This window comes from Peromyscus leucopus, chromosome 10, assembly GCF_004664715.2.
Source record: "Peromyscus leucopus breed LL Stock chromosome 10, UCI_PerLeu_2.1, whole genome shotgun sequence".
NCBI classification, from domain to species: Eukaryota; Metazoa; Chordata; class Mammalia; order Rodentia; family Cricetidae; genus Peromyscus; species Peromyscus leucopus.
This window is the reverse complement of record NC_051071.1, coordinates 83,171,611-83,186,818: the sequence shown is the minus strand read 5'-3', so window position 1 is coordinate 83,186,818 and position 15,208 is coordinate 83,171,611. Positions and strand designations below refer to the sequence as shown.

Below are 15,208 nucleotides of genomic sequence, written 5' to 3'. Positions count from 1 at the left end.
TAAAGAACTGATAGACATATGGACACTCAGCTGTGGCTCCTCTGTGGGACGGCCATGACTTCCTTCTCTCCCTATACTCAAGTGGCTGACCCATACAGTGCGAGCTGATGAAAGTTACTGAGTGAATGGATTTAAAAACAAATGTTACTCTCTTATCAAAAACCACTTATTTTATTATTATTATAAACTTCTTTCATAAATTATTTCAGGCAAAATCCAACAGAAAGGCTGGGGAATCTGAAGAATGGGATCAATGACATTAAGAAACACAGGTACTGATTTTCTTTGTTGCCAAGATAAACATAGAAATATACAGAATAACCAGGTGTCTTAGTTAGGGTTTCTATTGCTATGATAAATACCATGGCCCAAAGCAACTTGGGGAGGAGAGGGTTTATTTCATCTGACAGCTTGTAGACCATCATCCAGGGAAGTCAAAGCAAGAACTGATGCAGAGGCCATGGAGGAGTGCTGTTTACTGGCTTGCCCACAGGCCAGTCTGGGGGAAACATTTTCTCAGTTGAGGTTCCCTCTTCCCAAATGACCCTATCTGATATCAAACTGACATGTAAGTCACATGAGGTGATCATGACAGGTTCTTGTAGCCCTAAGTTTTTTCAGGGCCCCCCTAGCCCTGCAGTCCTGCAGCCACTTATAAAATAGTCACTCAGAGGCTTAATATTACTTACAAACTGCATGGCCTATGGCGAGCTTCTTGCTAGCTAGCTCTTTCATCTTAAGTTAACCCATTTCTATTCATCTGTGTTTTGCCACATGGCGGTGGCGTTACTAGTCTGCTGGTATCTTGCCTCTCCTTCAGCTGTGGCTGGCGTCTCCCCACTTCTCCTTTCTTTGTATGTCTGCTTGGATTTCCTGCCTGCCTCTAAGCTGCCTTGTCAAAGGCCAATGCAGCTTTATTTATCAACCAATCAGAGCAACACATATTCACAGCCTACAGAAAGACACCCCACAGCAGGTTCTCTCAGGAGACCCCCATGCTCACTTTACAGGCTTTCAACTTTTGGGTATTTCGGTTTTCAGTTTTTCTTTGTAGTTTGCTAGTAGTAGTTGCCCAAATCAGTCTCAATATGATTTCTTTAATGATAGAAATTTATGTCAAGAATGAGCAAAGTTATTTTAAAAGGTATAAAATCACATCTTTCAGTCACAGAAACAGTATATATCCAATGTTATTTTTATTAATATTAACCTAGCTTCTGTAAAGGGATTAAATAATATTTTTAACATTGAATTTGTAAATAAAATGGGATATAATTCTCACAGAGATGCAGAAGAGAATAATACAGCTTAACCCACTGTTAAACAACACTGACTAATGAGTTTTTTACTTTATGGTGCTGTGAAAGCAATGTATTTAGTAGGAACTATGGCAGGATCTTGCTCTGGCCTCACCTGTCTTCAATCCTTACAACTCCCTTAAAAAGAATTCACAAGAGACATGTGTAATATAAAAGATAGGGGGGATTTTATTACAGAATAAAGTGGGGCTCCAAGGGATAAGAGTGTGCAGTGGCCAAAGGGACCATGGCAGAGCAGAGCACTCTTGTGTCACGGTGAGAGCAGACAAGGTGACCAGGACCATTGCCTAGGCCTTTATATTTAGTTAGGTTTTATAATTATTCCCAAAGCCCGTGAACAGACAGCTTTCCTGTGGGGCCTGTTCCTGTCCAGACTGACAAGCGTATTTGGGTTCACTTGTACAGGTGGGGCAATGGTTTATCAAGGCTCTTGCTAGACTGCAGTCTTATAAGACTTGGGGCTTGCGGGTCCTGTTGTAGAGAGTATTGATGGCTTTCTGGGAGGTTCAGGAGGTCACATCTCCAGGGCCAGAGAAATGACTCAGGTCATCTAAAAATAATTGAAGTCCTGCAGCTCCAATCCTTGGCATTCCATGCTGTGCTCTGTGAGGGAGGGGCCCAGGGCCAGTGTCTTTAAAGCCAGCTAATGTCTAAATAGCTCACCACAGAAACCATGTCCTGACTTCATAAAATTTTTTCTACAGTGAGTGAGGAGTAAAGTACTCTCTTAAGATGTCAGCCTGCAGCTGTGATCCACAGTGCCCAAAACAGGGAGAGTAGTTGACTGTGTTCCTTATGATGTTTGTTAGTTTAAGTTGTTAAATCTTGTTTATTTAATATAGTTTTAAAATTACATTAGTTTTTGTCAGTATGTGACTTATCATAAGTCACCTGTATTCCATTTCAGTTTTAAATAACATTACATATTCATTTAGAATATAATGTCCTTTGAATGTTTCTCTAAGCTCTGAAACCTCAATTTACTTTTCCTCTGAAGTACACTGATTTGCACAGAACTGCAATAATGAGTCATTCTCAGGGGCGATCTATCATTCCCCTTTAATGGCTCTTAGACCCCTGATAACTTCCTTGACATCCTCTCTAACTTGATTAAATATTCAAATGTGGCACGTTGAACCTTTAAGATCTATGCTTTTTACTTGGCAAGTCCTGGAATTTTCAGGATGTTTTCATTTTTGCTTACAATTTGTAGGCAGAAAATATCACCTGTAGCTATACTTTAATGACCCCACATATAAGTGTGAGAATTCCATTATTGCAAGCCTTTGAATAGGCTGGTGTGTTCACTTTCAAAAATAAAAACACCTCTAATGTTTTATTCCTCTCAGATGGAGGGGTGGTATTCTCTCTCTCTCTCTCTCTCTCTCTCTCTCTCTCTCTCTCTCTGTGTGTGTGTGTGTGTGTGTGTGTGTGTGTGTGCTGGAAATCGGGATAAAATCTAGAGTTCTATGCATGCTAAACACATGCATGACCAAGGCACACACACCCCGCCCTCCAGTGGTGGGAACATTAGCAGTATGAACCCAGGAGGCGGCATGTGGAGGCTCTCTGTTCTCCCTAACAGCAGCTGCTGCAAAATGAGCGAATACATAAATAAATCCTCAACTGCCAGCCCTGCTGTATGAATTCGTGATCCCCCTGGCAATCAAGCCATGTGTTCACCATTGTGAAGCCAAGCTCCCCCATAGGGTGAATTAGAGAGAAAAGGAGGGAGGGAGAGGAACAGGAGGGAGGGGGAACAGAAGACAGGCTCATTTGGAACTTTACAGACACTAAAGTGCTTGTAATCCTTTATTCTTTGTCATCCTCTGAATTGCCTTCAACTGCAAAGCTCACTCTTGGTCTTAAAATCCAATTTACCTTCTCCCTTGCACCTCCTACTGTTACCACAGTTTCTCCTCTCATTATAAAATGACATATAAACACACCATTCATAGTGACAAGCGTTCCACCAATTAAAGTGATTGTTACTGTATTGTCCTCCTCTTCCTCATTAAGGAGTTGCCATGCTTTCTTTTGTGGTGGTTGGGAAACAGAAAGGATCTAATTGCTGAGAAGCTCTGGCTTTAGATCTTTCTTTCTTATTTACCTGAGGCTCCTTCAAGTGTAGCAGTCAGATCGTGGCAGGGTGTGCATGCAAATGGATGCTGCTACTTGACTTTTCTTCCCCACAAGGGCTGATTCATCCCTCCTCTGTAACAGGCAGAATTGCTGCCATGCACAGCTTCAGAGTCAGAATGCAGGGGGACCCCTGACAAGAGACAACAGATTGCATGGTGCTCTCTGAACTAAAAAAACAGAATTTCCTTCTCTTCTTTTCTCCTGGCTCTCTTCCTAAGCTATCAAGCTAGGGGATAACTTTAGGGTGTCGGTGGGGGAGTCTCTCTGTGTCTCTCTAGATAAAGGGGTCTTTAAACTTCATGCAAATCTCCCAAGTCTACACTTTCCTTCCTACCCTGTGCATTCTTTTTTTTTTTTTTTTTTTTTTTTTTTTTTTTTTTGGTTTTTCGAGACAGGGTTTCTCTGTGTAGCTTTGCGCCTTTCCTGGAGCTCACTTGGTAGCCCAGGTTGGCCTCGAACTCACAGAGATCCGCCTGGCTCTGCCTCCCGAGTGCTGGGATTAAAGGCGTGCGCCACCAACGCCCGGCTCTGTGCATTCTTAAAATTCAACAACAGCAACATTCTTTTAGGGCCTGGAGGGAGATGGCTCAGTGGTTAAGGATGAATACTGTTCTTGCAGAGGATGTGAGTTCAGTTCCCAGCATCTATGTCAGCAGCCCAGAACGTCCGTCCTCCAAGTCCTGCCCCAGGGGATCTGACATCTTTTTCTTGCCTCCTCACTGGGCATCTGCATTGAAGTGTGTGTACACACATGCTGAGGGGCAGCACACAGACACAATTTTATTATTAAAAATAATAAAGTAAATCTTTTTTAATTTCATTTAAATAACATTTTCTTCATTTATTTTACATACTGACCATAGTCGTCCCCCCCCCCCCCCGCCTCTTCCCACTTCCTGGCCCACCCAATTCCATCTACCCTCTTCCCCATCCACTCCTCCATCTTCATTCAGAAAGGGGCAGGCCTTCCATGGGCTTGAACAAAGCATGGCACATCAAGTTGAGGCAGGACTGAGCTCCTCCCCTTGTGTCAAGGCTGGCAGGGTAAATCAGCATGGGGACCAGGTTCCCAAAAGCCAACTAAGTGCCAGGGACAGGTCCTGATCTCACTACTAGGAGCCTTACAAACAGACTAAGCTACAAATACTGTTACATGCATGCAGAGGGCCTAGGTCGGTCCCATGGAGGCTCCCTAACTGTTGGTCCTGAGTCCATGAGCTCCCAGAAGCTCAGGTCAGCTGTCTCTGTGGGTTCCCCCATCATGACTCCCCTGGCTCTGACAATCCCGTCTCAGTTTCTTCAGCAAGACTCCTAGAGCTCAGCCCAGTGCTTAGCTGTGGATCTCTGCATCTGCTTCCATCAGTTACTGGATGAAGGCTCTCTGATGACAATTAGGGTAGTCACCAATCTGATTACAGTAGATGGCCAGTTCAGGCACCCTCTCCACTATTGGCTAGGAATCTTAGCTAGGGTCATCCTTATGGATTCCTGGGGTTTTTCCTGACACCAGGTTTCTCCCTAACCCCCAAATGCCCCCCCCCCCGCATCAAGATGTCTCTTTCATACTCCTCTGTCCAAAATTAATTTTTAAAAGAAAACTTTTCATCCTAGCTTTGTATTTTAAAAAACTATGCCTAAGCTTAACAGCTATTCTTTGAATTTGCCCAATTTGTGCATTTTTTATTAAGTCATCCTTGCCCCCTTGTTTATTAGCTAGCCTAGAAATGATGCATCAGTCTTCTCTCTCAATACCTATTTGAAAGGAAGGCTAGTGAACCTCGGTGCATATAATTATCCATTTTCCGACAGGAGGAGGTATCAAATGCTTTATGTATTCATTACTTTTGCGAATAGCATCTACAGATCTCCTGAAAACAAGCAGTTTCTCTGCTGTTGATGTCGGCAATTCTTTGCAGAACGGTATTCACATGTGCTGGCACTTGCTTTGCATAACATGAAGCCAATCTCAAAGGGCACTCCTTTGAGTCAAATTGCCACAAGTACACTAAGAAATGCCAGGCGATTTTCTTCAGTAGAACAACAGTGATGGTTAGCATTAATATTTCCGGGGTTCCTTGGATAAAGAGCATTGTAAGATGTGTTAAGAGTTGGTTCCTGTATTTGGTGGCAAAAGAAGGTCCTGCAGAAATGTGTACCCAGAAAGGTCTGAAGAGGGAGCCCCACACAGTGCCTAGACTGACAGGTGTGTCCTGGGGCAAAACCTTATGGCTTCATGCAGGGACAGAGGCTAGGCAGGCATCAGCTAACATTGTTGCTTTTTAACGAGAATTGTAGAAGCTTCTACCAAAATGGCATCTAAAGTGGAACGCACTAGTTCCCAATCCATTGCTAAACTCAATGACTAAATGAAAACTCTGAAGCGAGGTGAGGCTGTAAAATGAGGGAAGACTTAACTTCTGGCGTGGCTACAGGAGGACCATGACAGACTCCTAAAGGCCCCCTGCCTTTAGCCGCCACCACTGCACCGCCCTGCCCCTGTGGTCATTCTCTACATGACCACAATTACCTTTTGAGAACCAGATTATGTTGTTTCCTCAACATTTTGTAATGTCTTTCTATTGCTCCAAAACTTACTGTGCCCTAAACTCTAACAAAGCACCCGAATAGGATCGGGCATTTCACTGTTTGACGTCTTTTATCCTTTTCGTTTTTAAGATTTACTTTTTATTTTTTAATCATGTTTTCATAAATTCCTAGAGAACTTCATACAATGGATTTTGATCCTATTCACTACTTCCCACTCTCAAATCCACCTCTGTACTCTGAACTCTACCCATCCAGCTTTGAGTTTTCTTCTTCTTTTTCTTCTTCTTCTTCTTCTTCTTCTTCTTCTTCTTCTTCTTCTTCTTCTTCTTCTTCTTCTTCTTCCTCCTCTTCTTCTTCCTCTTCCTCTTCCTCCTCCTCTTCCTCTTCCTCCTCCTCCTCCTCCTCCTCCTCCTCCTCCTCCTCCTCCTCCTCCTCCTCCTCCTCCTCTTCTTCTTCTTCTTCTTCTTCTTCTTCTTCTTCTTCTTCTTCTTCTTCCCCTCAACTCCAATTTGTGCTTCCAAACTACTCTTGGTAGGAGCAGCCCCTGAGTGTGGCTGACCCAAGGGGTTCACACTATTGAGGAAAGCTGGCTGTCTCCCAGTAGCTATCGTTTGCTAATAGCTCCCCAGCTAATGGTGAGGTTTCTTGCCTATCTCTGTCCTCCATGCTGGAATTTGTCTGGTTTGAGTACACACAGGTCTTCTGCATGCTATCACAGTCACTGTGGGTTCCATATGTACAAATGCCCTGGTGCACTGTTTCCTTGAAGTTATTCACCACCTCTGGCCCTTACGATCTTCCTGACCCCTGGATAACCTCCCCCCCCTGTTTTATTTGCATTTCATATCTCAGATGATTTCTGCCTCTTCCATCTGGGAGGTTCTTGCCACAGAATTTTCCATGGCTTCTCCTTCCTCCTCATTCTTTAAATAGTACCCCAATTCAAAGCAGCCCTTCCAAACGCTCCCCCATTTCAGTACCATCTAGCACTCTATTCTCTTTCATCTTCCTAGCACTTGTTAGTGTCTAAGTTTAGATTAAGCATTTATATTATTGGCTGCTTTTTCCTCTCACGTTACAAAAATAAAAAGAATTTCTTTTCCATACCTGGGACCAAGTTGTCTTTCCCTAAGTATTTGTTGCCTGGATAAATTGACCTCAATGTCCCAATTAAAAATGATCAATAGATAGAGGATGGTATTGTTCCATGTTCTTTGTAAGATCTAAGAGATGGAGCAGACTGTCTTCAGAAGTGAGACCTCCAGATGTCTAGCATTACACATATGCAGAAGACCAGAGTCCCCTGTTTAGATTAATGATATGGACACATGAATGAAAGAAATTCTGACTGCCAGTGGACTCAATATTCCCACAGGCCACTGTAGAACACTTTCTTGTTGGAACTTTTTAGACACTAGAGGAGAAGTTCTGTGTAAGTCTGTTCTCCTACAGAGTTGTTCAGTCATCCAAGATTTTATTAAGCCCGTTTCTGTGTCAATCCCCATGACAAGTGCTACAGGCATAAAAAGAGAGGAAACCGATGAAACTCTCCACCCTCAAATGGAGAATAAACAAGATCCTTGCATCCTAGTGTTTATTAGATAATAGTATGTGTGTCAGTTTATATGGGAAATGCACAAGACAGGAAGGATCTTAAGTATGAATGAGGAGGGAAGAAGGTGAAAGGGGGTTTAGACAAGCTATTCAATTAAGGACTGGCAGAGATAATCCTTGAGAAAAGATTTGAAAATGCTACAGGACTCAATCATGTTGAAATCCAGAGGACAAACAACCCAGCATTTGGTGCAAAGGCCTTAAAGTGGAAGTATCCCTGGACATTTGAAGTCATGGCAAAGAGAGAAATGAAGTGAAGGAGAAAGAGGAGAGGAGGGGTGTTTGACGTGGTGGAAGGTATTGGAAGAGTGACTTTTGTAAGGCTGGGAAGCTTCTGTACCAATACAGTGAGGACTGCCTCTCCTAGGAAGTAGAATGGACCGTACGGAACAACTTTTAACAAAGGCATGATGTGGTCTGGTGCATTTAAATAATCACTCTTGTAAAGGAGATGGTGAACAGTGGTGGTTGATGGTTTGTTTTGTTTTGTTTTTAGTCAAAATTTGGGGTTCATTGGTATAAAATGCTTTTTAAACCCGTGAAGCAGAATGGAATTACCTAGGGAAAGAAAGGAAGTTCAAGGACTGGTCTGTGGAGGGCATGCGCCTCCTTAGAAAATGGCAGTGGTGGAGGAGGAAAGGCACTTAGAGGGCCAGAAGAGTCTCCAGGCAACAGTGTGCACCAGAAGCCAAGAGAATAACGAGTCACGGGAAGTGAGGATCTGATGCCACTAATAGACCAAATGTGATGAAAACGGAAATATTTAATAATTCAACAGAGCGGAGGGAATTGAAACAGACGGCAGTGTAGGCAGGAGAAAATGGGTGTATGGAATGATGAAAAACCCTTTTCAAGGACTTCTTCCTCCAGAGCAAAGGAGAGACGTGGACTGAACTGGAGAGGAATTCAAGGAAGTCATTGGGGTACAGCTCAGCGGCAGAGCATTTGACTGCCGCATTGAGGTGTTTCTCTGTAATGACCTGGCGGGGTCGACAGTGACAGTGCCGGGGCCAGGGGAATGGCAGCAGTAAACCAGACAGACAGGATGGGGTCGGGCGTGTGGCAGGGAAACTGGCCTGAGCAGGAAGGTAGCAAGCTCATTTCGGGTACAAGGGAGAAGGCAATACAGAGATGGGGGCAGAAGGGCTGGAGAGAGACCATGAATGCTTTTTCTTTCTTATGGGTCTCCCCCCACTTCATATCTCTCAGTGAATTAAGAATCAAGGGTAGGGCCGAAAGCAGCGGTTCTCAACCTATGGGTTGTGACCCCCTTGGCTTCAAACGACCCTTTCACAGGGGCCGCATATCAGATATCCTGCATATCAGATATTTATAGTATGATTCATAACAGTAGTAAAATTACAGTTATGAAGTAGCAACGAAATAATTTATGGTTGGAGTCACCACAACATGGGGAACTGTAGTCCAGGGTCCCAACGTTAGGAAGGTTGAGAACCAGTGAATGGTTACGTGGCTTAAGTGGACTTTGTTGCTCTTGCAGAGGACCTGGATTCAGTTCCCAGCACCTGCATGGTGGCTCACAACTATCTGTAATTCCAGTTCAAGGAAATTTGACACCCTCTTCTGATCTCTAGATATGTACATACATGCAGACAGGCAAAAAAACTTATACACATAAAATAAATAAACCTAAAAATAAAAATAATGAAAAGAAGTGAGGGTACCATACAGACGGGAACAAAGTTCTGAAAGTCTGAAGAGACGATGCACTATAAATTGTGAATCTAAGTGTGGCAGGGAGATACCTAGCATGGCTGCTGGGCTGTGTGGGGGCCCAGTTGGGGTTAACATGAAATGGGTCAAAACAACTCCTTCCCCATTAACTTCCAGCTGCTTGAAGCAGCTCTTTTGGAGGTAGGGAGTGACAAAATGGAGTGACAGATATACTCTGACATGCTATTCATTTATTATATAATGCTGTTCATTTATCATGTGAGTAATATCCTTCATTTTATTTTTCTCATTTTAGGTGGTTAAATGGTTTCAACTGGGAGGGCCTGAAAGCGCGGAACCTTCCATCCCCTTTACGAAGAGAGGTATGGTGTTTGCTAAGACACTCCCTTGATTAGTTTCTAGGAACTAGTTTTTAAAAACAGATTTGAGAGAGGGAGAGAGATAGAGAGGGAAGGGAGAGGGTGAATGGGGATGGTGAAGGAGAGAGGGGGAAGAGATAGCATGTATACAAGAGACTTTAGGTGCTTTTATAAAATACATCTTATTAGGTAAGTGTCCTAGTAATTATGACACAGGGACTTAAATTGTGTTTCTGGGACTGGAGAACAGGCTCCGTTGGCCAAGTGCTTAGCACCTGGCGTGAAGACACTACGACTGGTTAAAAGTTGTGCATTGCAGTGTGTGCGTGTAATACTAAGGCTGGGGAGACAGAGGCAGGAGAACCCTTGGGACTCACCAGTGAGCTATTCTTTTTTTTTCTTTTTTTTTTTTTTTAGTTTTTTCGAGACAGGGTTTCTCTGTGTAGCTTTGCGCCTTTCCTGGAGCTCACTTGGTAGCCCAGGCTGGCCTCGAACTCACAGAGATCTGCCTGGCTCTGCCTCCCGAGTGCTGGGATTAAAGGCGTGCGCCACCACGCTCGGCTCGTGAGCTATTCTTACCAAACTGATGAGCTCCAGGTTCAGGGAGAGACACTGTCTCAACATATAAGGTAAAAAGAAATGAACAGTGGCACCTGGCATCAGCCTCTAGCACGCACAGGCATGAACACACATGTGCAATGTGCAGCACCCCCACAAATGCATAACAAGCACACATATGCTTCATGAATATACACAAGTAAAAGTAATAGTATTGCCTATTTGATAATCACCAAGGTCACCTCTCAGGAATTAGTTATTTGCCAGTGTCCCCTAAATCCCAAAGTCATCAGAGTTGCTCAGGTACACAGATAAAATAATTAAATTCTTAGTTACAGTAAGAGTTGTAAAATATTTGTCGTCTGACAACCCATGCTGCTAAAAATGAAAATATAACTGTATCTAAAAGAAATGCTTACATTATTACACAAATAGGAGAAAATAAACTAAAATATGGGGCATATAGGGAGTGATCAAGAATGATGGTCAAACATAAAACTTTTCCATTAAAAGAAAATTTGTATAGATAGAACAGAATGGGAAAAGGAAAAACAAGGAGTGTTGTAATATTGGTATGTGTATGTTTTAAATGACCAACAGACGTCAAATGTCCTCCTATGGTATTTAAATTATAGTAAGTGTAATCCAAAAATTTTATTTCTGTGACTGTGTCAGACTAGACATTTCATTCTCTGCTACCGTTTAACTTTGAGCTATCGATGTATGGGTGTGCAATGGAAGATACAGCTTCCACAATTCTTTCAGACATCACTCATACACATTTGGTAGGACGTTGACCTCTTAGTTCTTGACACACTTCTCTCAAGTCACGTGATGTTCCTCTTTTTCCTAACCTATGCTGTGCAGGATGACAACCGCTATGCACAGTGGTGACAGTCCCCGGAGCTGCCCCCAAATTCCCAACACATCATAATAAATCACAGTGGAATCATTAGTGGGTTTTCATCTGAGTGTTTAATTAGGTGCTGTGTGATTTAAGTAAAGAGTTTGAAACCACTTGGTTACAAAATAATTTAATTCCAGAGTCATTTTATTTTCTTAGTGATATTTCAGTGTCACTAAGATTTTGGGTTGTCCATTTGCTTACTATGCATACTTTGTAAGGATGAATTAACAGTTCAAATTCAATATTGGTAAGAAACTTAAATGTGAGAGGAACTCTGATAAATATTGATTTTTAAAAATAATTTGTTTTGAAAATATTTCTTAACTTGATAAAAGAAGGTAGGTAGTACTTACTTCACCTTTTCTTTAGAAAATACTTCCTCACGTTGTGTAGCTCCTAACAAATGTAACCAACAACAAAATCATTTGCTTCTAATGGGATGGTCTCCTGAGCCCGAGACTGTGACATAAGACAGATAATTGACCATCTTTTCTCATATGTAATATGAAAGAGGCGCTCCAGTGTGATGTTAGCACTCGGGTAGAGCAAGCTTCACCTGGGTGGACTGGCATGCTTGGTCACCGTTGTCCTGACCTTTGCTCTATCCTTTCTCCATTAGCTCAGTGGCCCCATAGATCACAGCTACTTTGACAAATATCCTCCTGAAAGGGGGGTGCCTCCGGATGAGATGTCAGGCTGGGACAAAGACTTCTGACAGAAGGAAAGTGATGATGTGCCACAGAAAAGGACTGTGAGGATCAGTGACACAGTGCTGATGAATCCTCTCTTCAGAGCATTGGAAGATCTCTTGGAAGATCATCAGGGAGAAGAAAATCCTGGCTAGTCGGGGCAGGAGAGTGGATAGATGTGGTTCTGGACGAGAACGTCTCTTTTAGATGCTGTGAATTATCCCTGTATTCCATTCTGTACTTGTCTCAGACAGTCCCCTCCCCTTTACATGATCAGATCTATTTTTGTTGGCATAACATAGTTTTCTCTGAAATCTGTTGCTCCTTCAACTCACACTCTCCTGCCTAGAATCCTAAGAAAAAAAAAATTAGTATGTTCTTCTTGAGCACCAAAGTCATCAAGATAGAAGGAAGAAGATGAGTATGGATCACTTTAGAAGAAGCTCTCCAGGGCTCAACAGACACCACAGATATATTGTGACATCCCCAAATGGTGGTTTCCAGACATCTTGGGTAGTCAATAGAAGATCATGAATTTCCTTTTCTTATAACCTAAAAATAGTCTAAATTGTTTTTCTGATGCCATCTAGGGAAAAGAAAACATTTGAATATTGGTTGATGGTACCAGGTACGAAAGGAAGTAAGTTACTCAAATCATATAATTACATCATTTTTAATAATTTAGAAAAAAATTAGACAAAAACTTTTTTCCCTTTGGCCAGTTGTAATACTCAGAGATTTTTTTCAAAAAATTCATTAAAAATCCTTTAGAAAGTAAAACATGACTAAATATTGGGCCTTTGTGAAGGTTTTACCTTTTATTAAAAAATACTTCCACTATCAAAGTAGAAAAGATAGTGCAATAAAAGACTAAGGACATTTCCTTCCCACAAAGACAGAGCACCATGACCCCCAATAGGGAAAGGTGCTGACTCCGTCAATCTCTGAGGTCTGTTGCTCAACCCTATCATCACTGCTCCTAATGCACACAGAGAATAGAATGAGCACCTTTAATTTTTATTGAGAAGCCCATTGGCAGGTGTTGATACTTGTAATCACTGTAGAGTTAACGGCTTTGTTTAAAGGCATTTGAATCATGTATATAATTATAACACAAACTATTGGGGACGTGATAGGATTTTAGAAGTAAAAGGAACACTCAGAACCTAGTCTCTTTCTGTTTCCTCTTCGCAGTCTTCCAGATAATGAATAGGGGAGTTTCAAAGTGTTGAACACCCTGAGAATTTTACCAGTGAGTGTTTATAGGTGTTGATCCCAATCACTTCCATGCTTCCTTTCAAAACGATGGCAAATTTCTCTCCATCTTTTTAATCCTGGCAGGGTAGAAACAACATCCTGTGTCATTCCTAATTCCTGTATCTTTCAAGCTTCTGATTGTATTTTCATATGATAATATTCTATGTGAAAAGCAAACTTCACCAACTCCACACATGTATTTTCATTCTTTAGAGAAAGTCAATCTATTTCCTGAAGATTTAAGCCAGATAAGCGAGGCCCAGAAAAAGAAAGTGCATCCTTAATAAATTATATTTACATATATAGACTCCTTTTGCTGAACCAAAGAGTTTTGTTTCTTGGGGTAGATTTTTAAAGATTATGTATTGTATATAGAGAAGCCATTTTTACTAGGATTAATATAACATGCTTTAAGAATTTCTAAAGCCTAAAAATATTTTATTTGCATTTGGTTTGTATGTACTATATGTTTTTCCATGTATATATTTTATAATTACCAACATATACAGGTAGAAAATGGATATATTGGATGGACTTTAGGACTGTACTGTTATAACAATGATATTCTCAAGAGTGTTCCATTATTGTAATTGGAAAGAATAATACTATGTGTATAGAGTTAAAACCCAACTTAGAGGTTAATTTTTCCTGTGAGTGGTCATGTCATATGTAATTCCCATATATGATTTTATTGTGTTTCCTTTATAAAGATGAAGATATGTAAGACTGAATTATCATTTAATCTCAGCTGATTTATAGCTCAGTGACCTTGAAAAAATGATTTGCCTTTGGGTACTAGCTTCTCACTTTTAGAACAAAGCTGAGGTACAGACAGATCCTTACCTGGTATCTGTGAAATGATCCTTGCTGCATAGATGGGAGCTACTGTTACTATATCTATTGAAATTAAAGCGGCCTTATTAACCATTTAGTTCTGAACCATGTGTGTCAGTGGTGTCTGTATGCAGAATTGTTGAGTTAAATCAAGTCTCTGCAGTAAGGATGGTTGATCAAACTTCAGTGTATAAGAAGTGTTCATCATCACCAAAATGAAGCGCTCTACTGAACTGACCTACATTTAAAAATTTATGAATAAAAGATACATAAACGTATGTGTTCATGTGCATGCATTCACACGTGCGTGTGTATGCAAACACACAAACACAAACACAAACACATACACACACATACAGAAGTATGGAAATATCCCTGTATGTGAAAACTCATCATATTTTTAATTATTTCTAATTTCTGTTTTCTAGGATATAATATTAATTTTTCATTCATCAGATTTCTTTTCATATGGGGTCAAATTTTCATCATGGTAGCTTATTAATTTTTACCTAAGTATTAAAATGTCTTAGAGGCAGAAAAATGAAGTTTGTAGAAAAGAAAGAGATGAGGCCCAGATTTGCATGAATTTACAACAAATCACATCCTCATTCCTCTATAATTTCTAAATATACATTTAAAGTTTTTAAACATTGGACCTAAATATTAGTACTAGCAGGTCATAAAGAATAAGCACTTAGAAATATGTGCATGTGTTTCTTTTGAAATAATTAATAATAATAATAATAATAATAATAATACATCCTTTTTTATTGCCAGACATCATGCTAGGAGCACTTACACCCATTGTTTCATTCAAGTAAGATTCTACAATTATATGGAGTACCAACTGTTGACTGTTCCCAAAGCCTCATATTGGCCTTGAATACATATTTCATTCCCAATTTAGTTGTAATGCTTTTGCCTGGACTGGTGCCCGCGATTGTACACATCTAACAAATTAGCCCTAAACTTAGAACACTCACCAAGAGTCATCATTTTATCACTCTCAGATCCTGAGGGCCAGGAATGTAGACAGGTGGCCAAGGTGATCTGTCTGCACCACACCACCAGTGCTGGGAGCTAGGAGAATCAGGGACCTGTTTCACTCACACATGTGGTGCCTGAGCTGGAACTTTTGAGTGGCTGAAACTCTGCTGGTTAGCCCATGCCTGTTGTCTCAGCAGTTTGGAATATTTACTGCGGCATCCCCAAACTAGCCAGATACGTTGATAGCAGCACTGGAATCTAAGAGAGAGGCTTCTAACCAACGAGGCAGAAGCAGCACTG

The 15,208-nt window shown here is 41.2% G+C and overlaps 1 protein-coding gene across 2 annotated transcripts in view; it reads left to right on the top strand.

Annotated features, from left to right (window-relative positions):
• Prkg2 (protein kinase cGMP-dependent 2) overlaps positions 1 to 14,018 on the top strand; it is a 105,682-nt gene extending 91,664 nt beyond the window's left edge. For both annotated transcript variants that reach the window (XM_028873158.2, XM_037209191.1), the window contains 3 exons: positions 210 to 272; positions 9,613 to 9,679; positions 11,761 to 14,018. In XM_028873158.2, coding sequence (XP_028728991.1) covers positions 210 to 272; positions 9,613 to 9,679; positions 11,761 to 11,856 — 226 coding nt within the window. In that variant the 3' untranslated portion in view covers positions 11,857 to 14,018. The remainder of the gene's footprint in view (positions 1 to 209; positions 273 to 9,612; positions 9,680 to 11,760) is intronic.
• Positions 14,019 to 15,208: the final 1,190 nt, after the last annotated feature.